This window comes from Dermacentor albipictus, chromosome 3 (assembly GCF_038994185.2).
Source record: "Dermacentor albipictus isolate Rhodes 1998 colony chromosome 3, USDA_Dalb.pri_finalv2, whole genome shotgun sequence".
In the NCBI taxonomy this organism is placed as follows: domain Eukaryota; kingdom Metazoa; phylum Arthropoda; class Arachnida; order Ixodida; family Ixodidae; genus Dermacentor; species Dermacentor albipictus.
In genome coordinates, this window is record NC_091823.1 from 164,419,851 (window position 1) to 164,443,717 (window position 23,867).

General features: G+C 45.6%; 1 protein-coding gene across 1 annotated transcript in view; it reads left to right on the forward strand.

Annotated features, from left to right (window-relative positions):
* The window catches only part of LOC135905160 (uncharacterized), a 250,165-nt gene extending 246,079 nt beyond the window's left edge, over window positions 1-4,086 (forward strand). The window contains exon 8 of the mRNA XM_065436178.2: window positions 3,939-4,086. Coding sequence (XP_065292250.1) covers window positions 3,939-3,953 — 15 coding nt within the window. The 3' untranslated portion in view covers window positions 3,954-4,086. The remainder of the gene's footprint in view (window positions 1-3,938) is intronic.
* Window positions 4,087-23,867: the final 19,781 nt, after the last annotated feature.

Below are 23,867 nucleotides of genomic sequence, written 5' to 3' on the forward strand. Positions count from 1 at the left end.
CGAACTTCCCTGTTCCGAAGTGTGTCAAGGATGTGCGCAGCTTCATCGGCCTTTGTTCGTACTTCCGCCGTTTCGTGAGGAATTTGGCCGCCATAGCACGACCACTAGCCGACCTTTTGAAAAAAGACGCTCCTATCCAGTGGGGCGATAACGAGGCCTCTGCATTCTCTCATCTAATCGACATTCTCACAACGCCTCCCGTTCTGGCCCATTTCTATCCTTCCGCGCCTACCGAAGTCCGTACTGATGCCAGCGGTCACGGAATTGGAGCAGTACTGGCACAACTCTAGCGTGGCCACGACCGTATTATCGCTTACGCCAGCAGGCTCCTCTCACCCGCGGAGCACAACTATTCCATCACTGAGCGTGAGTGTCTGGCCCTAGTTTGTGCGGTTGCGAAATTACGCCCATACTTATATGGCCGATCCTTTTCCGTTGTCACAGACCATCACGCGCTTTGTTGGTTATGCTCATTGAAAGACCTTTCAGGAAGACTTGGTCGCTGGGCCTTACGCCTCCAAGAATATTCGTTCTCTGTCACCTACAAATCTGGCCGACTACACAAGGACGCTGACTGCCTCTCTCGCTACCCGGTAGACGAGCCTGACGACGCCGACAGTAGTACCGCCGACGGCATTTTCTCTGTGTCTGCCTTCGCTAACATCGCCGGTGAGCAGTACCGAGACCTATCGCTGCGAGTACTCATCGAGCGTCTGCGCTCTACACCTACCGACGCATCCGTTCGCCGATATGTCCTCCAGGGCGGCATTCTGTACCGAAGGAGCTTCCTCCCTGATGGCCCTGATCTTCTTCTTGTCGTGCCAAAACATCTACTACAGACTGTGCTCTTTGAGATGCATGACGCACCCACTGCAGGACATCTTGGGGTAACCCGCACGTACGACCGCGTCCGCCGCCGCTTCTATTGGCCTGGTCTCGCTCGCTCCGTTCGAAGCTATGTTGCTGCCTCTGATCCCTGCCAGCGTCGGAAGACACCTCAGGTGCTACCTGCCGGTCATCTCCAGCCGATCACCGTCCCTGTGGAACCGTTATTTCGTGTTGGATTAGACCTGCTCGGTCCCTTTCCCACGTCATCCTCTGGGTACAAATGGGTAACCGTCGCGACTGATTACGCCACCCGATACGCTATCACTCGGGCTCTCCCTACCAGCTGCGCCACTGACGCCGCGGACTTTCTCTTGCGCGACATTATCTTGCTTCATGGCGCCCCGCGACAGCTGCTTACTGACCGTGGTCGAACCTTCCTCTCGAAAGTTATCGCTGACATTGTGCGTTCCTGCTCCATTCAACACAAACTGACTACTTCATACCATCCTCAAACCAATGGCCTGACAGAGCGGTTAAACCGTACTCTTACCGATATGCTGGCCAAGTACGTTTCCAAGGGCCACCACGACTGGGACATTGTCCTTCCTTACGTAACATTTGCGTACAATTCTTCCCGGCACGACACCGCCGGATTTTCTCCCTTTTATGTACTGTACGGTCGCGAACCTACCTTGCCCCTAGACACGGCACTTCCTCCTGCTGCGGTCTCAACAAGCGAGTATGCGCGCGACGCCATCGCCCTCGCCGACCATGCACGCCAGCTTGCCCGTGCTCGACTTACGGCCTCACAGACCACTCAGCAGTGTCAGTACAACGCCCTCCATCGTGACGTACAGTTTTCACCTGGTGCGCTCGTGCTCCTGTGGTCGCCCTCTCGTCACGTCGGACTTTCAGAGAAGCTTCTTTCGCGATACACAGGGCCCTACCGCGTGCTGCGCCAGGTGACGCCTGTGACTTACAAAATTGCTCCTGTGGGCTCAACCTCGTCCTCTCCTGTGGCATCTAGTGATGTCGTACACGTCAGTAGGCTCAAGGCCTACTACACTGCTTCCGAGTTCGATCTTTAGTCGCTCCGGGACGGCGCTTTTGCAGCCGGGGGTAGTGCTACGGCACAATATGTGCGATCACGACAGGCCAGCAGTGTGAAGACGACGACGACGATTAGAAGCTAGCGCGGGCTGTTGCCTCTTGGCCAAGCGCAGCGTATTTTTCTTGTAAATATATTTGTACATAGCTTTTCGTCTGCGTCTTCCTACGTAACACTATTATAACGAATAATATCTGAACTTCGTAAATTACGCCTTTTTACGCAGTACACCGTAAGAGCGCTCAATAAGCTGTGTAATATTGTTTCTGTGCGTAAGGTTATCTTTTGAGAAAAGCATTGCGCCAGTATTTAAAAAGGAGAGACACCAAACTAAAGAAAGCTGTAAAGAAATAATTGTTATCTGTGGCGATTTGCAGAAGTCGCAGGAAATTTCCATAAATTATTTTAATGCACGTGAAAGGGCAGAACTTCTCAGAAGCCCTTTGGATTGATATTCGTGTACGAGTGGTAAGTACGGTTTAGAATCACGCATGCACTAGCGAAATTTACGTGAATTCACCTGAACCGCTTTTCCTCCTGATTTAACGTTCACTACGTGGGTACCATCGCATAGCTTTTGTGATTCCCATTTGTTTGATATCCATATCTGCATGGCTACGTGATTGCACGTGACACCCTTTTTTTCGTGGTTTGACGTGCACGACGTGCGTATACCATCGCAGGGCTCCTTCGAAGCCCGATCGTTTTATGTCCATGTTCATATGGTTGGGAATCAGGAATAAGCTGGCGAATGTTACCTAAGATTCCGTGACACCTTCTTCCACGTGATCTTCGATACTCTACGTAGTTATAATCGTGGAGATTGTTCGAAGCTCGTTCATTTGATATCCATATCAACGGGGCTTGTAGAAAACAAAATTAAGAGATGTCACATGACGCTCTTTTCAGCCTGTTTTTATCAGCTTTAGAAACCAATGGTTTGTTGATGGAAGCCCCTTTCTTTCAATGCATGTCAGCAAAGTCATCGAACAGCTGCCTTTTCACGACCTGTTCATGGCAATACCATAATGTCCATAACAGTGCATTATTGGGATGATGTATTGCGTGGGAAAGCCATTTTCGTTGCTACATCACAACCCTCTTCAAGAAGGCTCTTCAGTTATTTATGGCCGGCGCAAAATTATAAGATTTCGTCGTGATGTTGGAGTGTCTACAACACCTCCAAAAGTGCATATTTACTTTGGAATAAATTTTAAAGTAAATATTTGAATTCATTGGCGTTAGAATAAAATATGTGGAGTGTACATTAAATTATTTGGCACTGGGATTAAATGCGTGGTACCTGTATTAAATTGACTGGCGCTTGGTCTGAAATATCTGGCGCTTGGACTAATCTGAGTGGGAGTCTGCGGATGGCAAATTGTTGTCGAATGGTTAAGCACGATCTGCTTGTTTTAGTCGGGCTATGGCTCTCAAAGTCGGCCTACGTTGCTTAGGCTGTAACGCGCAACTTGCGTTTTTTTTTATACATAGTGCCCTGCATCGCATCCTTCAGAGCCATTTCACGACCGTTGTCAAGGAACATCCTGTGCAGCCCGCCAACGATACAATAATACAAACATCATGGTCGGTGGGACGTAGTGAGGCCACGCGCAACGAGACAGTTGCGCACAGCACATGCGAACACATTTTGAATTACCCGGTATAGAAACTTTGTTTAACTGTTTTCAACCGGCATTTATCGTGCTCGTCTGCTTTCTTTTTCACTCGATACAAAAAAGCTTCCTCCAGATGTGCAAGGAACTGTTGTGTACATTGTGGTCCTCGTCTTCTGCTGTATTTGCACTGCAAATTTATAAAAATGTAGCAAACGATTAACCAAGTCTTAACCCTAGACCATGACTCCCAAAACGAAGCACGGTAACGCAGACCCGCGGCGAGTCCAATATATATCAAAGCTAGAACTCAAAGTGCACACGGCGGTAATAGCAGCATTTAGCACTAAAATTGCTGATGTACTAACATATCTTAATTTTTACAGGAAACATATTACTGACAAGCCCTTCGTGAGGCATAACTCCGGGCCACTTAATCGCCAAGCAAGAAGTTCCCTTATAAACAGATCCTTAAACACGTAATTGCGCTTGCTGCATAATAAAAATCATATTTCTTTTCAATAATACAGATAATATGGGGTACTGTGTCATTTCTATAGATTCATAATTTCTCAGTGAGCAATTACCTGAGCATCGTTTTTTTTAAGTCTTAGCAACATGGGAGAACTATGAGTCGCTGGGGTGATGGGGTGTTTGGCCTGGCATTTCAATTTTCTATGTTGGTGTAATCATAACTGTTGCTGCAGGTTTTTCCGCATATAGAACTTACGCTTGTGAAGGTAACGCGGTCGACTCCATGCTGCAAGGATAATCAGAAACAAAAGCACACAATATAATGCAAAACACCTAAAGAGCTATGAATGTTTGCGTGCACTTATCGAGCCATTGACCGCCGCAGCGGAAACCTAGCTAGGTCACAAGCAATTAACAGTTGCTTCTGTTACCTGCAAAGAGGCTTTATTTTGTTTCCAATAGTGTGTTATCGCGAAAGCCAATGTTATGGAGAAAGAAATCGGTAGCATTTACGTCTGCCTTAGCGTACTTATTTTCGATTCACTTTCGTTCCACCTTTATTTGCATTTTGCTTAGTTTATTTCAATAACTTAAATTAAACGGCCTTCTAGAAGACACCATAGAATATATGAAAGGACGTTCCATATATTGTACTTGTTTTTCACCGTATCTTTTAACACGCATAACAATAAATGCGTGAAACAATGTTCCATCGAAATTGCCACTGTTATCTGTAATTTTTATACGGAACATTTCTTCGCCTACCTCTTCTTCAAACCACGTGCGTGGACATCGTCCCACATACTTGGACCTTCAACTCTGTGAAACATCAGTTGGTGTATGTGCACAACGAATTGTGCTCTGATCTGATAATACAAGTGCAGTAATAAATAAATATGCAAGTTCATCTTCAGAAGAAAGCGCAAGCAAACAGGGGACGTAGAAAAGCAGAGAAACATCGGCGTTGCAGGCAAAATAAAAACACTCTGCGCGTCAACTTGGCAAACCACCAGATGATACGCTTCAATAACACCTCTTGTGGCTCGCCGTTTGTGCCGTTGGAAGATCCTTGTGTCAACAAACGAGTTGCGAAATGTGAAAACACCCATCTGCATAGATTTAGGTGCATGTTGAAGAACCCCAGGTGACCAAAATTTCCGGAGTCATCCACTACGGCGTGCCTCATAACCAGAAAGTGGTTCTGGCGCATAAAACCCCATAATGTTTTTGAATGAACGAGTTAGTCCAGGTTTCGGTTATTTAATAAATAGAAAAGTCTCCCTTTGCAAAAATATTTCTGCTCATAGCTACTGACACCAGCGTTTTTAAGATTTTTGGTTGCCTCAAGTTTGAGCGCAGTGCGGAGGCATGCCGAGTAGGGATAAAGGCCAGCAATACGTACAGAGCAAAATTTTTGCATTTCTGCCATATGTTCCTGACAGTGGCGTAGCCAGAAATTTTGTTCGGGGGCGGCTACGCCACTGGCCCAAGATATATATATATATATATATATATATATATATATATATATATATATATATATATATATATATATAGCTGCACGTTGCAGCTCAGCCTCCTCCTTAAAGGGACCCTGAAACGATTTTGGCGATTTTCTACAAACGTACTGAGTCGTTAGAGTAGGTTCTTCTGATCATTAATTGATGCATCTAAGTGCTCTGCGTAAAGCGTGTAATTTATTATAAGGTTTTAAAAATACACATCGCTGCCGATCGCAGCGCACTGCTCGGCGGAATTTTAAGCCGCCCCTACCCATATGATGCAAATAACCCATATTACGTCACATGGGCGAGCTATATGATTGGCTGACCACGGCGCGTGGTCGATAATTTTTCCAACTTTATGGTGAACAAATGATGCTCGTAATAGTTGGAATGTTAGTTACTTTGTTTTTGTAAAAAAAATAACTTAAAGAGAATACACAAGAATAGTTTTTTAGTACACTTCAGCACTTCCGGCACACAGCAAGTGCCGTCTGCTTGTGTTACAACGTACTCCATTTTGACGAGAGCTCCGCGGTCAGAGTAGGTTTCAGTCTTTTCGCGAGCACTATGATTCGACTTTGTTGCCTTGTGGACTGCAAACCTAGCGACCTGCAAACCGCGAGTCCAGTATTAGGGCAAACGCAAGCGCAAGGGGACAGGGTCTGGCCGCTTGACTGTGCCGGGATGAGCCACGAGATGAGCAGAAGGGCAAATGTGAACGGTCTGCACGGTGCAGCCACCTGGTGGCACAGAGCTCAACCATACACAGTAGCAGCAACGAAGTGTATTCTTTGCTGCTGGTGTGTATTTTTCGCAGGAGTGTAATCATCAACACGTTGATTTGTAAATGTTTAAAATGCTTTACACTTGGTTAGAGCAATATTAGCGCTTTGTTTGACTGGTTAAGCGCTGCGCCAGCAAGTGTCTGGACCGGGCAGACCGATCAGGCTGCTCACGTACGTCTACGCTAAAGTTCCTTCATCAGCTTGAGTTTATGCCTCCAGTCATTTGCCGAAATGACCAGCTTGCCTGTTTTTAGCGGAGTACCGGACACGTTCGGCGCTACGACAGAATGCTCGCAACGCACGCTGCTTCGATAGCTCTCGGTCGACGGCCAAGCGGCTTGCGGAGAGGTCTCGCGCGGGAGGGGGCGTGCTCCTAAACAACCGGAAGTGAGCGATGTGACGTTGCATCGTGACGCTGAACCAGTGAAGGCGGAGCTTAGCGCCGCTCGCTCGGCGAGCGAGTTGAGGAGGAAAAGCATAGCTAGGGAGGAGGGTAACTTCCAATCGCTTGCAGCTCCATTAATACGTAACGCTTCACTTAAATTGTGGTGCGAATGTTCTACTTAAGCTGTACCCTATGCGCCTACAAAATTTGTCCGAACCGTTTCAGGGGCCCTTTAAGAGGAAGCTTTTGCTCGGGTGCTCCTATTTAAGTACATGTAGAAGGGGAATTCGTTTTTCCCTGCAATCACTTAACCAAATTTGAGGAGGTTTGTTGACTTTAAAAGAAAAAGTTTATTTGTAGTGACTATTGAATTCGAATTTTTCATTTAGGTGATCAATTATTTATTAAAAATTGGCCAAAATTGAAAATTCTGAGAAAACGAAACTATTAGGTTTAAAACTCCGTGACTCAACAATGAAAAATGATATCACAATTCTGTGAATTGCACCTAATAGTACTTCTACAGCGGACAAAACAGATATGTTACACATGAATCTCAAAAAAATCTAGTATTGTGGAAATACGGCTTTTGCAGAACCCTTGTACACAACGTAACCAATTCACGTAAGATACAAATTGACAGACAACTTGTCCGCTTTGACTGTTATAATAAATGCCGTTTACAGAACCACAATATCTGTTCTTCATGCATAGCTATTAGTTTGTAAACGTCGTGCTTCTATTTTTCAAACTTTTGAATTTTCCAAAATATTTTAAACAAAATTCAGGCCCTAAATCGAAGTTCTGTTTCCAACAGACACTAGGATTTAACTTTCTCTCTCAAATGCAACCAATTTCAATAAAAGCGATTAGCAGGATTATCTCAGAAAAGCGTTTCTGCGTTTTACAAGTATTTGAACAGGCCGCGTCGGATTGGGCCCGAGCTAAAGCTTCCTCTTGAACAATTTATCGAGGGATCAAATACATGAATAATAACTACATTGTCATTGCCAAAGACGCTGCAAATGAATTTTTGAAAGGTACGCACTGTAAATACAAGTAAAATATGTATTTTTTCATAAAATATTATACTCGTATGTGCCAAAAATTGTGCCCAACATGACTGACGTCAATGCTTCCATGTTTTTTGTCTATTTATTAAGTAAAGAAAATATCACACGAACTTTAGAACTATATCAGTCCGAAACCAGGAAAGCAGTGCATGCCGCTGATATGAAAAATTAAAAGGTAGTGAACTGAACAAGTTGAGGACAAATATGTTAATGAAACTGTCATTCAAGAACCGTGCTCACATTCTTGTATATATGCAATGGCCAGTGAAAAATCTCAATGACGCTGTCATTTGTTCCAATGTATTACGCAGGAGTAGCTGTCCCTTGTCGTGTATCGTGAGTAATTGCACCGAAGTTATAGTCGCGACAGAGAGCACGTATAAAAAGCAGGAGTTCTGCAAGATATATGAGGGCAAGTCAAATGAATGAGCCAACAACGGGGTACTTTATTTAAAAGTAGTCTTCATGAGAATTTAGATATTTGTCCTATTGACTAACGAGCTTCGTGATTCCCGTCTTATAAAACTGCTTGGGTTGCTGCTTCAAAAAGTCTGTATCTGGTTCCCTTGAGCTGTTTTTTTGGTTGCCCCAAAATGTAGAAGTCGCAAGGTGACAGGTCTGAGCTGTATGGCGGATGTTGCAGTGTTTCCCACTTGAACTTTGCCAGTTTTTTATTAAGCACATAAGCGACGTGGGGACAGGCATTGTCGTGGAACAAGATGACCCCATTCGTCAATTTTCCACGTTGTTCGTTCTTGATAGCGACACGCTGCCGTTCTGGCGTTTCACAATATCGGAAACAATTGATAGCCTCTCAAGATTTAGCAAATTCTTTCAGTAATGGACCCTGTCGATCGAAAAAAAAAAAGTCAACAACACCTTTCCAGCGGAAATGATGGCCTTTCCGTTCTTTTGGCGTGGTAAATTCGAATGTTTCCACTGTAAGCTTTGCCGTCGTGTTTCAGGCTCGTAGTAGTGGCACCAAGGTTCGTCCCCGATCACAGTTGCAAACAAGAAGTCGTCATGCTCATTGTGATACCCGATCAGATGAGTAAAGGCAGCGCGAAACTTGTCCGTCTTCTCGCGATGGATAAAAATCTTGGGGATCCATTGCGCACCAAAGCGCCGATAACCGAGAAGCTCATGAATTATGGCGTGAACCGAACCGTGACTAATGTTCAGACGGTCTGCCAGTTCATCGATGCTTATCCTCCGTTCTTGTTTCAGCAGCTCATGAACCTTTGAAATTGTGTGGGGGGTGATTGCACGATGGTTTTGGCCCGGTCTTGGAATGTCTTTGCAACGTCCTTTGAACCGTTTGCTCCAACGCTTTACAGTGGTCAATGAAATGCAGTGTTCAACGTACGCGGCAGTCATATGGTGATAAGTTTCTGTTTTGGAAACACCTTCAGCTGTCAAAAACTTCGCGACACCGAGCTGTTCAACTTTTGAAGTGTCCATTATGTGACGCAACCATATTCAACCCAGTGTATGAGAGCATTAAAGAACATTTATCTTCACACCTGCGTGTCACTTTTGTAAATGAGACATGCCGTTCTCCTGCGCGCATGCCTCGCAGATAATGAACCGAACCATTATTGCGCGGTTAGAGTAGGCTCACTTTCATTTGACTCGCCCTCGTACATTAGAAATGCAAAGATACAATGGGATATGCAAATGCGAAAATACGGCTTGATAAAGGACAAAAAAGTGTCACTGGACACAAAGTTCACTGCATGTATACACAAAACCTCGCAACAAGATAGTTAAGTATACGTATAAGTATCCAATGAGTCTATGTATGTAAGAAGAAGTAACTGTATATAATGCGTCAAACAAGGCAAATAAACATGTTGCACAATCATAGATTCACAGAATCCTAGATTCCGCCCCCATTCCATCCACTCCCCCCAATGTATTGCGCGCGACGGAAGGCGGCGCGCTTGCTCCCCGCTTTTCTCCTTTGCGCACACAAGACTGAGCCACCATTGTCGGCTCGCCCATTCCACCTCCGCTCCTACGCTTTCACTCGCACATACAGCATGCAGCGCGTGGTCACGATGTTATCACCCTTGGACATTATACGAAACATACGAAACGCATAGGAAAGTATGTTGGCCAGAACCTAATGCCTACTTCCGGCACCTAATGGGGCTACGGAAGGAATACCGAAGAAAACATGAGACCCTTGGTCCACTGAGAACCATACGCATACTGCTCAGTATCCTACAGCGGCGAAACAAGACTTTCCGGAAAGGTTCCGCTCAAGGAATGTGGTGCAATCCTTCGAGTCCCCACAGTGATGGCGGCGAGCGACCATTGTTTTTTTTTCTCGTCTGCTAGCCAGAAAGCGTCCAAAACCCTGTCCGGTGAAAATCCACTCGGCCAGAGCAAACCGAACGCGCACCGAAGTGCACCGCACGGTGGTCGGGGCCATACGGGAAAAACGTATGCGCTCTGGCTGGCTCTGGCAGCCCGCGGGTAGGGTAGCGACAACAAACAAACAAACAAAAAAAAATGAAGAGGCTCAATGTGTCCTCGCGAATAAAAGTCAAAGTAGAAAAAATAAATAAGAACGTAGTTACTTTGGCTGGCTTTAGTGTCATGTTCTGGCGTAGGTTAAAAAAGAAATGTTGATATTTTTATACGTGACATGACGGCACAAATGAACCACCCCAGCGCTTCGTCTTATTGGACCTCGCTGCCTGCTTTGTCAACTCGTCTGCTAGTGTGTTGATTTGGCTTGTCTCGTTGTATGTTCCGATGTAAGACTTTAGAAAAATCAATAGACCTTTGGCGTCAAATGTTTATAAGAACATTAAACCCACAAAGTTCCGCAATTGAAAATCTAAAGCACAACTTTGGAAATGTCAATGCACCTTTCACATCAAGAGCTTATGAGATTTATACCCATAAAGTTTCGCAATTGATATCCAGGCGCTCCATAGATTCCGTGGCCTCAGTGAGATGCCGCGGCGCACAATCAAAGCGCCCTTGAAACTTTGTGCTCGGATGGTACTGCTTGGCGTTATGTGACTCCCGGTGTATGGGCGTTGCCACGAAATCCAGCCCGAGTTTGCAATCTCCGCGGTTAAATGTCTTTTCGAGCGTCAAAAAGACATTCTAGACAAAATCCAGAGTGATTTCCGGCGCCGGGGGTCGCTCTGGTCGGCGGTGCATGGTCAGCACGAAAAAATTTCGGGGGGGGGCTGAAGCCCCATAAGCCCCCCCCCCCCCTGGCTACGCCCCTGGTTCCTGAGCTTAAGCCTTTACTAACGCACATAACTAATAAAACTGCCAGCAATTTTTCTTGCCGTCACTGAAACGGCGCTGGTGCAGATTCACTTTTTGAAGAGCCTTCTCCACTCCGGGATTTCTGTTTTGAACTTCATCATCAAAGCAAACGCAGTCATGTACACTACAAGAAATGAAGAACAGTGCGAGCTATTTATAGCTCAGTGATATATTCTTCACACCAGGCACGTACCCAGGATTTTTTTTCGGGGCGGGGGGGGGGGGGGCCACCACCTCCATTATCATCATCATCATCATCATCCTTTTTAATTTCCACTGCAGGACGAAGGCCCCTCCCTGCGATCTCCAATTACCCCTGTCCTGCGCCAACCGATTCCAACTAGCGCCCGCGAATTTCCTAATTTCATCGCTCCACCTAGTGTTTTGTCGTCCTCGATTGCGTTTCCCTTCTCTTGGTACCCATTCTGTAACCCTAATTTTCCAATGGTTATCTAACCGGCGCATTACATGACCTGCCAGGCTGCATTTTTTCCTCTTGATGTCAATTAGAATATCGTCTATACCCGTTCGCTCTTTGATCCAAACCACTCTCTTTCTCTCTTTACGTTATGCCTAGCAATCTTCGTTCGATCGCTCTTTGCGTGGTCCTTAACTTGCTCTCAAGTCTCTGCCCCATATGCACTGGCAAAATGCACTGCGAAATGCACTGGAAAATGCAATGGCACTGTTCATATTGCACTGGCAAAATGCACTGATTGCACACTTTACTTTTCAATAATAATGGTAAGCTTCCAGTCAGGAGCTGGCAATGTCTGCCGTATGCGATCCAACCAATTTTTATTCTTTTGTGAATTTCCTTCTCATGATCAGGGTTCCCTCTGATTATTTGACCTAGGTAAACGTACTCCTTCACAGTCTCTAGTGGCCGACTGGCCATCCTGATCTCTTGCTCCTTTGCCCGGCTATTTATCATTAGCTTCATCTTCTGCATAACAATATTCAACCTCACTCTTACACTCTCTGTGTTAAGGTCTACAATCATTTGTTGTAACTCGTCTGCATTGTTGTTGAATAGAACAATGTCATCGGCAAACCGAAGGTTGCTGAGATATTTGCCGTCGATCTTTACTCCTAAGCCTTCCCAGTTTAATAGCTTGAATTCTTCTAAGCACGCAGAAAATAGCTTTGGAGAAATTGTGTCGCCCTGTCTGACCCCTTTCTCTATAGGTGTCTCCCTGCTTTTCTTGAGTAGAATAAAGGTAGCTGCAGAACCTCGTAGATATTCTAACGCGAAAGACGAGTCAGTAAAACGAGAAACTATTTACAGATTATATTTACAACGACGGTTGCAGCGCTGACCGGTTAGATTTACAGCGCGAGCCCAATTCGTTCTTCCTCCTCTTTTCTGGAGTGATGGCGCCTACGCGCCTCGTTCAAACAAACAAATACCTCACGCATGTAGCAATATTTTCCTAGCTTTTTTACGTAAGCGTTCTGTACTCCTTGATTACGTAGTGCCTCTACGATTGCTGGTATCTCTACTGAATCAAATGCCTTTTCGTAATCTATATAAGCCACATAGAGAGGTTTATTGTACTCTGCAGATTTCGCGATAACCTGGTTGATGACATGGATGTGATCCATTGTAAAGTATCTCTTCCTGAAGCCAACCTGTTCCCTTGGTTGACAAAATCCAGTGTTAACCTTATTCTATTGAAGATTATTTTGGTAAATATTTTATCTAATACTGGGAGCAAGCTAATGGTCCCATAATTGTTCAATTCTCTAACGTCTCCTTTTTTTGTGGATTAGTATAATGTCTGCATTCGTCAAGTTTTCTGGGACCCTTGCAGTCGATAGACACTTAGTAAAGCGCCCTTAGTGCACTTGGTGCACTTCGTATAAAGAGCCGCCAGTTTTCCAAGCATTATGTCTCCTCCATGTTTGAGTAAATCGACTGTTATTCCACCTTATGCTCCCGCTCTTTATCGTTTCATGTCTTGCAGGGCCCTTCTGACCTCATCGCTAGTTAAAGGAGGGTTTGTGTATCCTGTTCATTACTGTTTCTAAGTGAACTATCGTGACTCCTCTGGGTACTGTATACAGGTCAACTTAGAATTTTTCCGCTGCTTTTACTATATCTTCGAAACTGCTGATAATATTATGCTTCTTATCTTTTAGTGCATACGTCATGGTTTGCCCTACGCCAGCTTTTTTTTTACTGATTTCAGGCTGCGTTCATTTTTTACGGCTTCTTCAGTCTTTCTCATGTTATAGTTTCGAATATCAGTTATTTTCTCCTTGTTGATCAGTTTTGACAGTTCCGCGAATTGCGTAACGCTGTGCGGCCGCCAGTCCCATACAACCGCGTAGAGTGCAGGACTCCGCGATTCTAGACGTACTGCGCTCACTGCGAAAGGTTAGAAAAACACCCACATAAGCACAGCAGAGAAGTGGCTACGTGAGGCGGTTCGACCGATAACTGTTGAAGCGTCATTCGAAACAAGTAATTGTTCTCCACTTCCGGCGGCGTTTTCTCTACTTCCTTTTTAAATAAAAAGACGTTGATCCATAAATATTCTCACAAACAACGGTTAACGTTTTTATTATTCGCTTTTGCTTGCAGTTTGGTTGTTGCCTTGGCTCTCTGCCTTAGTAGATCGCTTAGTTTTTCAACTCCTTGCGATTTTTGTTTCCAGTTGCCAATTTTGCACGAAAAGTGCTATACAGTTAGGGAAAAACAGACGATCATAAGACGAAGGAAAGAAAGCTTTGCATAAGTCGTGCTAACACAGTGCATCTCTGATTTAGTCACTTACTTTACAGAGACACATATCTCAACACAAAAGCTAACATCCTGAGGTACGAATAAGCGAGCTTTGGCCTAACAAAACATCAGAGCACAACTAACTGTTCGGTATCCTATTACAGATGCGAACATGCTTTGAATCTAGTTAATCGTTTCGCGGCGATAGGAAAAAAAAGAGAGCCCATAAAAAGCCATGAGTCACCTGCAAATGCACACACATATACGTACACCCATTTGTACGCACGCATGCCCTAAAACACCTCTACGAAGAACCTCACACTGCATGGTGAATGCAAAGGTGTCCGCACCAGTACAGGCAATTCTCTGAAATGCAACACCAATAAGTATACTCTGCTTCAACGAGCATGCAGCCGTGCCGAAACGATAAGATTAGCGCTTGATGTTCCACACGCTTGTCGTAGCCAACCCCTCGAAGAAAACGCTAGTATGGTCTCCTCTAGAGACACACACGACGCACATTCTTCAAGCGCATCGGCCGTTTGGCTGATTTATCCAAAAAGAAGTATAATATACGAAAAAGCGAGAGCGAAGTTGGCGCACCCGTAAGCGCTCAACCATATCACGGCCGGTATAGAGGCGCGACGAGACACGCCCGGCCCTGACCGTATCGGTTATCAGCGCCGCCACAGAGGATAAGGAGGATAAGATTGGAATTTTGTGCTTTCCCTCACGCCCGACGGCCCGGGCTCCATCTCGACGCCTCGATCACGTGACCGAAAGCCGTGAGACAGGGCGTTGCTTAAGCTCGCCCTCGCTCTGCCTTAATCTCTCCCAACCTTCCCTTCCAACCTTTCGCCCTTTCACATCTTTCCAGGGGGAAGCGGAGCCAGTTGCCCGCTGGAGTCGGTTGGTTCGGATTGGCGCCTGTGTAGGTGGGCGCCAATCCAAATAGCAGGCGAGAGTTATTAGTAGAGTTTGCCGAACGGAATAATATGCGGATAATTAATACATACTTCCGCAAGCGGGATAGCCGAAAGTGGACTTGGAGGAGCCCGCATAGAGGGACCAAAAATGAAGTAGACTTCATACTCTGCGCTATCCCTGGCATCATACAAGATGTGGACGTGCTCGGCAAGGTGCACTGCAGTGACCATAGGATGGTAAGAAGTCGAATTAGCCTAGACTTGAGGAGCGAATGAAAGAAACTAGTACATAAGAAGCCGATCAATAAGTTAGCGGTAAGAGGGAAAATAGAGGAATTCCAAATCAAGCTACACAACAGGTATTCGGCTTTAACTCAGGAAGACCTTAGTGTAGAAGCAATGAACGACAATCTTGTGGGCATCATTAAGGAGTGTGCAATAGAAGTCAGTGGTAACTCCATTAGACAGGATACCAGTAAGCTATCGCAGGAGACGAAAGATCTGATCAAGAAACGCCAATGTTTGAAAGCCTCTAACCCTACAGCTAAAAGAAAACTGGCAGAGCTTTCGAAGTTAATCAACAAGCGTGAGACAGCTGACAGAAGGAAGTATAATATGGATAGAATTGAACATGCTCTCAGGAATGGAGGGAGCCTAAAAGTAGTGAAGAAACTAGGAATTCGCAAGAATCACATGTATGCGTTAAGAGACAAAGCCGGCAATATCACTAATAATATGGATGAGATAGTTCAAGTGGCTGAGGGGTTCTATAGCGATTTATACAGTACCAGTGGCACCCATGACGATAATGGAAGAAAGAACAGTCTAGAGGAATTCGAAATCCCACAGGTAACGCCGGAAGACGTAAAGAAAGCTTTGGGAGCTATGCAAAAGGAGAAGGCAGCTAGGGAGGATCAGGTAACAGCAAATTTATTGAAGGATGGTGGGCAGATTGTTCTAGAGAAGCTGGCCACCCTGTGTACGCAGTGTCTCATGACTTCGAGCGTACCGGAATCTTGGAAAAACGCTAATATAATCCTAATCCTAAGAAAGGGGACGCCAAAGACTTGAAAAATTATAGACCGATGAGCTTACTGTCAGTTGCCTACAAACCATTTACTAAAGTATTTACTAAGGTAATTGCAAATAGAATCAGGAACACCTTAGACTTCCGTCAACCAAAGGACCAGGCAGGATTCCCTAAAGGCTACTCAACAATAGTACATATTCACACTATCAATCAGGTGATAGAAAAATGTGCAGAATATAACCAAACTTTATATATAGCTTTCATTGATTACGAGAAAGCGTTTGATTCAGTCGAAACCTCAGCAGTCATTGAGGCATTGCGGAATCAGGGTGTAGACGAGCCGTATGTAAAAATACTGAAAGATACCTATAGCGGCTGTATAGCCACCGTAGTCCTCCATAAAGAAAGCAACAAAATCCCAATAAAGAATGGCGTCAGGACAGAAGGTATTCAGAGAACTGGATGGGGAAGAATTGGGGATAAGAGTTAACGGAGAATACATTATTAACTTGTGAATCGCTGATGATATTGCCTTGCTTAGTAACTCAGGGGACCAACTGCAATGCATGCTCACTGACCTGGCGAGGAAAAGCCGAAGGGTGGGTCTAAAAATAAATCTGCAGAAAACTAAAGTACTGTTTAAGAATCTCGGAAGATAACAGCAGTTTACGATAGGTAGTGAGGCACTGGAGGTGGTAAGGGAATACATCTACTTAGGACAGGTAGTGACTGCGGACCCGGATTATGAGACTGAAATAATCAGAAGAATAAGAATGGGCCGGGGTGCGTTTGGCAGGCATTCTCAGATCATGAACTGCAGGTTGCCATTATCCCTCAAGAGAAAAGTTCATAACAGTTGTGCGTTACCAGTACTCACCTACGGGGCAGAAACCTGGAGGCTTGCGAAAAGGGTTCTCCCTAAATTGAGGACGACGCAACGAGCTATGGAAAGAATAATGATAGGTGTAACGTTAAGGGATAAGAGAAGAGCAGATTGGATGACGGAACAAACGCGAGCTAATGATATCTTAGTTCGAATTGGGAAAAAGAAATTTGCATGGGCAGGACACGCAATGAAGAGGAAATATAACAGATGGCCATTAAGAGTCACGGAATGGATTCCAAGGCAAGGGAAGCGTAGCAGAGGGCGGCAGATAGTTAGGTGGGCGGATTAGATTGAAAAGTTTGCAGGGACAATATGGCCACAATTAGTACATGACCGGGGTAGTTGGGGAAGTATGGGAGAGGCCTTTGCCCTGCAGTGGGCGTAACCAGGCTGATGATGATAATGATCATGATGAATAGAAGTCGGTGGTAACTTCGTTAGACAGGATACCAGTAAGATATTGCAGGAATCGAAAGATCTGGTTAAGAAATCCCAATGTATGAAAGCCTCTAACCCTAGAGCTAGAGTAGCACTGGCAGAACGTTCCAAGATGAACAACAGCCGTAAGATCACTGACATAAGGAAAGTATAATATGGATATAATTGAAAATCTCTCAGGAATGGAGGATGCCTAAAAACAGTGAAGAAGAAAGTAGGAATAGGCAAGGATCATATGTATGCGTTAAGAGACAAAGCCGGCAATATCGTTACTAATATGGATGAGAAAGTTCAAGTGGCTGAGGAGTTCTGTAGAGATTTATACTGTACCAGTAGCACCCACGACAATAATGTGAGAGATAATAATCTGGAGGAATTTGAAATCCCACAAGTAACACCAGAAGAACTAAAGGACGCCTTCGGAGCTATGGAAAGGGGGAAGGCAGCTGGGGACGATCAGGTAACTGCAGATTTGTTTAAAGAAGGTGGTAACATTGTTCTATAAAGACTGGCCACCCCATATGCACAATGCGACAGTACCTCGAGCGTACCGGAATCTTGGAAGACTGCTAACATAATCCTAAACACTCCCATACGAAATGCAAAGCTCCCAGGAAAGGCCCTTGACTTGCACTCGCCGATCCGCTTTCACCATTGCATCCACGCGGGAAACGTAGTCAGTCAGCGACGCATGTGGCCTCCCCGAACGCTCACTGTCATGCAAGTCTTCACGGCCTTTTGCCACCTCACAACAGCATCACCTCACACTTCTCAAAGCGAGACAGCTTTCCTCATACGTGAGCTGCATTTCCCTGTGGATTTCTATGGGCGTTCCTCCCTTGCTCCATATAAAACAAATCACGCTTGGTTGTTCGTATGCCGTGAACGTGTGAAGCGCAGCCACCATCTTCAACAACTCACAGCAGTGCCGTACCGCGGAGCGACCGGCAGATAAAGCCGCGCCAGTCCAAGAAAGGTCCACTGCTGGGGATCGCTATGTTGACTTTGCATTTACAGCCGTAACTTGACTAAAAAATAGAGGCGAAGACTTTCTGATTCGCCCTCGTACCTATTTTACCGGTAGGTATCCGGCGTCATCTCTCATTTGCCTCACACAGCAGCGGCGGACGCTTGACTATTTTACCAATGCTGGGGTCTACCAGTAAGAAATGCCCAGAGACCATCGTAAATCTTTATAGGGCCCCCGTTCGAGACGAGAACCTGCACAAACAACCAATCCCGTGGTACATCTCTACCCGTAGAAACAGCTGGTAGGTCTCCGATTAGAACACAATGCCTCCCGCATACGAGGCGGACGTCCTCCCATTTCACTACCGCTGCGGTTACAGGAGACTGGCGGTCCCGTATCTTCCCATCATCTCGTTGGCCTTCTAAGAGGCTGTTCAACTACTGTTGCAATCATGGCCCGGTGCAAGGCACGCCTTCAGGTACCATAACTTTCTCGTATGCTGTCGCCCATTATCTAGTGAAAGAATTGTGCCTGTAATCAATATCTACGCCCTATGTGTAACATCCAAAACGTGCGCGAGCACCAGCAATAACGCTATAATTAGGCAGTGCTTCGAGGGCCACAACTATGACTCGCAATCTGCACATCCATGCTTAAAGAAGGTATCGGCGCAGACGTGTCTGGAGGATCAGTTTCTGCCGGGCCCACCAAAAAAGTAGACTTTCTATCGCGATGGCTGTAACTTAGTCTTACCCAGCGTGCAAAAGGCATCGAAAGTAGAGAATGTTGCAGGGACATCTGTCAGAAGAACCTTGTTGCCAGCGTTACGCGCACTTTTCAGGAGAACCATACCACCAAGGAGGACAGCTGAATAAGGAGTGTGCCGCTTTGGAAAGAATGATCACAAAGCCTCTAGCTTGCCCACGCCAGAACATGGTTGAATAATATGTGGTAGCCGCCGAAACACGGCGACGAGGAAGTACACAATCCACCTACGTTCGACATACGACAACGACACCATCTCTTCTGCGGAACAAACACGACCGGCACAAGAAAAGACCGCTGCATCTATCCAAAGTGAAACTGTTCTTGAATACGATAAAAATCACAGGAGTATAGCGTTTTCTAGAAGTTACGTACAAAAATTCGTTGAATAATTAAGCCCAATATTACTGTCATACAAACGCCAGGACGCCATGCATGTATAAAAACAATTCGCAGTTTCGCCCTAAAGGCGAAGCCCAGATTGTGATAGCAAATTAGTAGATAGTTGTGCGAAGTAAGGATACTAGTTTCAGTGACCGTATAAACTTGTAAGCATTCCCTTAGTAACTTAATTTACAATGATAGAATGTATAACCACGACTGAACGAGGACGTAGGAACAGACACCCAGAGGCAGTGGTGTCTCTGTGCGTCTGCTTCTTTCTACATCATTGTTCAGTCGCGCTTACAAATTCTATCAAAGCTTCATACCAAATAACCCGCCAACATGCTTTGACTAAATTTACAATCATGGTGTCACGCGCGCATAGGTAAACACGAACACATCTCAGTCGATGAGCGTGGAAACTCACTACCAAAGTGCTGGAGTGGCGAATCGCGGCAGCAGCAAGCGAATTGTGCATCTCTCGCTTCAGCGCGAATGAATCGTCGAAAGCACAGCGCATACGAAGCTACTGGCACTATACGTACACTCTGCAAACATCGCGGATAACTTTGAAGATGAGGCCCGCGCGGACGCGCACTTTGGCCACATCGCAGATCGCTTTCAAGACAGGAGCGCCGGCAACGCGTCCCTACGGCGTCCTCCAATCGCGTGCCCAACGCCGTACAAGACGCCACGGTTGTCTCAACTGTACGGAGTGGGGGGACAAGGATGACATCGAGGCACCCTAGCCATACGGCGCGCGACGACAATCTTATCGCCCTTGGAATTTAAACGGAACCTTACGGCGACGCCGACAGCAGCAGTGTGCCTGGAGTACCCACATAGTTGCTATCGCAATAATAAAACGAATTAATGTCCAAATGAACGCCGTTCAGAGATCCTTCAAGCTCTGAACTACTCACGGGCGAGCGAGCGCGTTGAGTCGCTTAGCGCGTTTTTCGGCGCAGGTACAACGGAGGCCAGAGCTTTCGAGGTTTTGGCTAAGTGTCGGGCGGATTTAATCCAACTTTGTAGATACCAAGCAGGGTTTTGAGATAAATTTACATTGTCTGCTACGGAGATAGAGCCACAAATGTCTAAATGTTCTCCAGGGGACGGCATGGGGCGATCTCCGCCCTGGTCGGCCTCGCTACCACCTGATGAAATGCCTCTTGAAGCTTTCTTTCGTAGTGGGGTGAGCAGCATTCCTGTGGCGCTGGTGCCTCTGCATGGAGGAGCCATCCGGCTCAACAACCCGAAGGCAGTGCAGGCGGAACTTCAGGCGGCAACGCATCACTACTTGCACATCACTGATGTACGACAGTTTGGCAGAGGTGGGATTGTTTGCCGTTCGCCAGACCAGGCGTGTGTGTACGACTTAAGTGCTCATCATTTGGATCGATGCAAGTGAGTGCCTTCATTCCCCCACATCTTGCCTGCACTAAGGGAATAGTTCGTGGTGTAGACTCCTCCTGAAGTCCGACAGAGACCCTAGACCCTAGTAATTGCTGTTTACCGGTGTAACAGAATGGTGGACAATAGACGCGTCCCTACTGAATCAGTAATTGCCACGTTTGCAGGTACGTCTTGCCCTACAGAGATAAAAGTCTGGCCTCTAATATTCAGAGTGGACCCGCTTGCCTCGCGCCCATTACAATGTCGGAATTGTTGGCGCTATGGTCACAGCATGGGTGGTTGCAAATCCAGCCTTCGTTGTTGCGTCTGCGGCGGGAGCCATTCCGCTAGTAATTGCTCGGCCGAGTCGGACTCTTGCTGCCTCTGCGGTGGAGCCCACAAAGCTGATTGCTCAAACTGCCCTGCGAGAACTCAAGAAGACCAAATAATAGAGGTTATGGACAAAAGGCGCTGCTCACGTCAAGAGGCAATTGCGGCGGTAAAGGAAAGAGCCCATGGTTATGCGAGTGTGACAGCACGAACCCAAGCTGTCGTTGATGGAAGCCTGTCAGAGGTAATCGCACAAGCTATTGAAAAGTCTATGGCTAAAATTATGGAGCGCATAGTAGAAAGCGTCACGGAATGCTTCAATGGACTGGTTACCTCAAAGTTAGAAAAATTATTACCGAGTGTTACTGCCATTCCATCATGCTCTGACATGAATGCTTGTTTAACCCACTCTCAGGAAAATGGAGCAACTGCGTCCGCAACCCATATAGAGAAAGTCAGGTCTGTCGCAAGTACCTCAACCAAGGAAACTCATAGTCCAGACAACCCTGATTATCCAGATACCTCAAACATGGAAATTGACGTGAGGGCACATAAAAGGAGGTGTTCTTCCCTTGAGGCTACCGCTTCACACTCGGTTAGTAAATCCAAGAAAATCCTCCCTGAAGTCAACCCGAAAGTTAATATATTGGAGGAGGCTGTGGCCTCTGCGGTGCTCTCATCACTGGAAGGAAGATGAGGGTATTGCAGTGGAACTGCAGATCAGTATTCACTGCTTCTACAGATTTACACGTTCTATCGTCTCAAATTTCTCCAGATGTAATTTTACTGCAAGAAACCTGGTTATCCCCTGAAAAACAATTTTCTCTGCGCAATTTTAGGTCCTTTCGCCTAGATCGCCCATCGAGAGGTGGGGGACTGTTAATTATGGTCTCAAGCAAGTTTTGCCACAGGGCAAATATATCATTCCAGCTGATGTCTCCAGAATGTGAAATTCTAGCAGTAGAAATTACTCTCCCTGGCAGTAGGCCTTTCTCATTAGTCAATATATACTTTCCCTCGGGTGTGCAGGACACATACCCACTAGACTCGATTATGGCGAAATGCGGTAAAGATATAATTTTGGCAGGTGACTTCAACTCTCATCATGTATCATGGGGATCCAGGACAGATCCGTGCGGAAAGCGAATATAAGACTGGGCAATCACAAACAACTTTTCGTGTCAAAATTCGGGATCAGTTACGTTTCTTCGCGGACAGTTCATATCTGTGCTGGATCTTACATTTACAGGTCCAGGTATTCCCACATCCGCATGGGAAACGGTGAATGTCGGGACGACAAGTGATCATTTGCCTGTTGTGTTTGAATTGGTAGGTCCGCAGTCCACCGTACAGGCTCGAATCCACTCTTTTGTGGATTACCATACATTTAAAGATTGCTTGCGGACTACTTTCAAATCAATGGAAAATTCTCCATTGAAAGCCGAGGATATTTGCGCAATCATTGATACTTCGCGCAAAAGATCAGAGTTCCAGTTAAAGGCATGTAAAAACACTGCTTCTACAAATTGGTGGAATGACGATTGCTCGCGGGACTACAAGCGACGCAAGGCTGCATGGAAACAACTCATGCGTAACCAATTTCCCCAAAAACTGGAAAAACTATAAATTTATTGCTGGAACGTTTCAAAGAACGGTAGGTAAGGCAAAACACGATTACAAGGTCCGACATTTCGAATTCTTTTCGAAAGCAAATAATAAGCGTGCATTTGTCGGTTTTTAAGATCCCAAAAAATGATTCCACGCCCCTTGAACTGGGAGTCGGTAGTTTTAACCACAAGTGAAAAAGCTGACTCCCTAAATGTAATCGCGCAAGGGTTAGAGACCCCCTTCGCTACCTCTCTTCCCTTCTCTCCTTACCCGCAGGGCACTTCAGAAGATGTCGAAAAGTTTTCCATGGCAGAATTGTCCCAAGCCGTTTCCTGTTTACCAGCTGCAGCCCCAGGTCCCGATGGAGTCACTACCAAAATGATTAAACTTCTCTTTGAAGTCGCTCCTAACGGCTTGTTAGATACCATAAATTACTCAGTACAATATGCATGGTTCCCTCCTGTGTGGAGAATTGCGAAGGTGATTCCTCTGCTAAAAGACCAAACCAAAGGGTATGTCCTAGACAATATTCGGCCTATTTCTCTAACATCAAATTTCGTAAAATTAATAGAAAGATTATTAAACGCACGTATGGTTCAGTTTGTGACCACAAGAGAATTATTGAGCCCCTGCCAAATTGGATTTAGACCAGGGATGTCCATTTGGTGCGCACATATCGACCTAGAAAGCCGAATTCAGTTGGCTCGTTACCAAAAACAATATGCTGCCCTAGTGACATTAGACATTTCTAAAGCATATGATAGTGTGGAATGCCCTTTAATAATAAAGAGGATGCAGAATATTGGATTGCCAGACTACTTCGTGACGTGGACTGCAGAATTCTTGCAGAGCAGGGAGTTTTACTGTGCACAAAGCGGAATTTCATCGGGAAAATTCCGACAAACACGCGGGGTTCCTCAAGGGGCAGTTTTGTCCCCATTGCTGTTTAACATCCTACTCAGCTCCATTCCTCATCATCAAAATGTAAGCACGTACGTTTACGCTGATGATATAGCGTTTTTTGCATCAGCAAGTGATATTCAGTCACTGTACGAATGCTTACAGGAATACTTATGCGAGCTAGAAGCATGGCTGGACAATATTCGCTTGTCCCTTAATGTAAACAAGTGTGCCGTTCTTGTCTTTCCCCTACAAGACCCAGTTACTGTATCCCTTTCATACCGTCACTCCACTATCCCACAAGTGGAAAAGGTCAAGTACCTTGGAATTATTTATGATGGTAATCTTGATTGGCGTCAGCATATTGAACATATAACTTCAAAAGCTTCTCGTGCAATGGGGATATTACGAAGGATAAGTAATTATCGATGAGGCATGC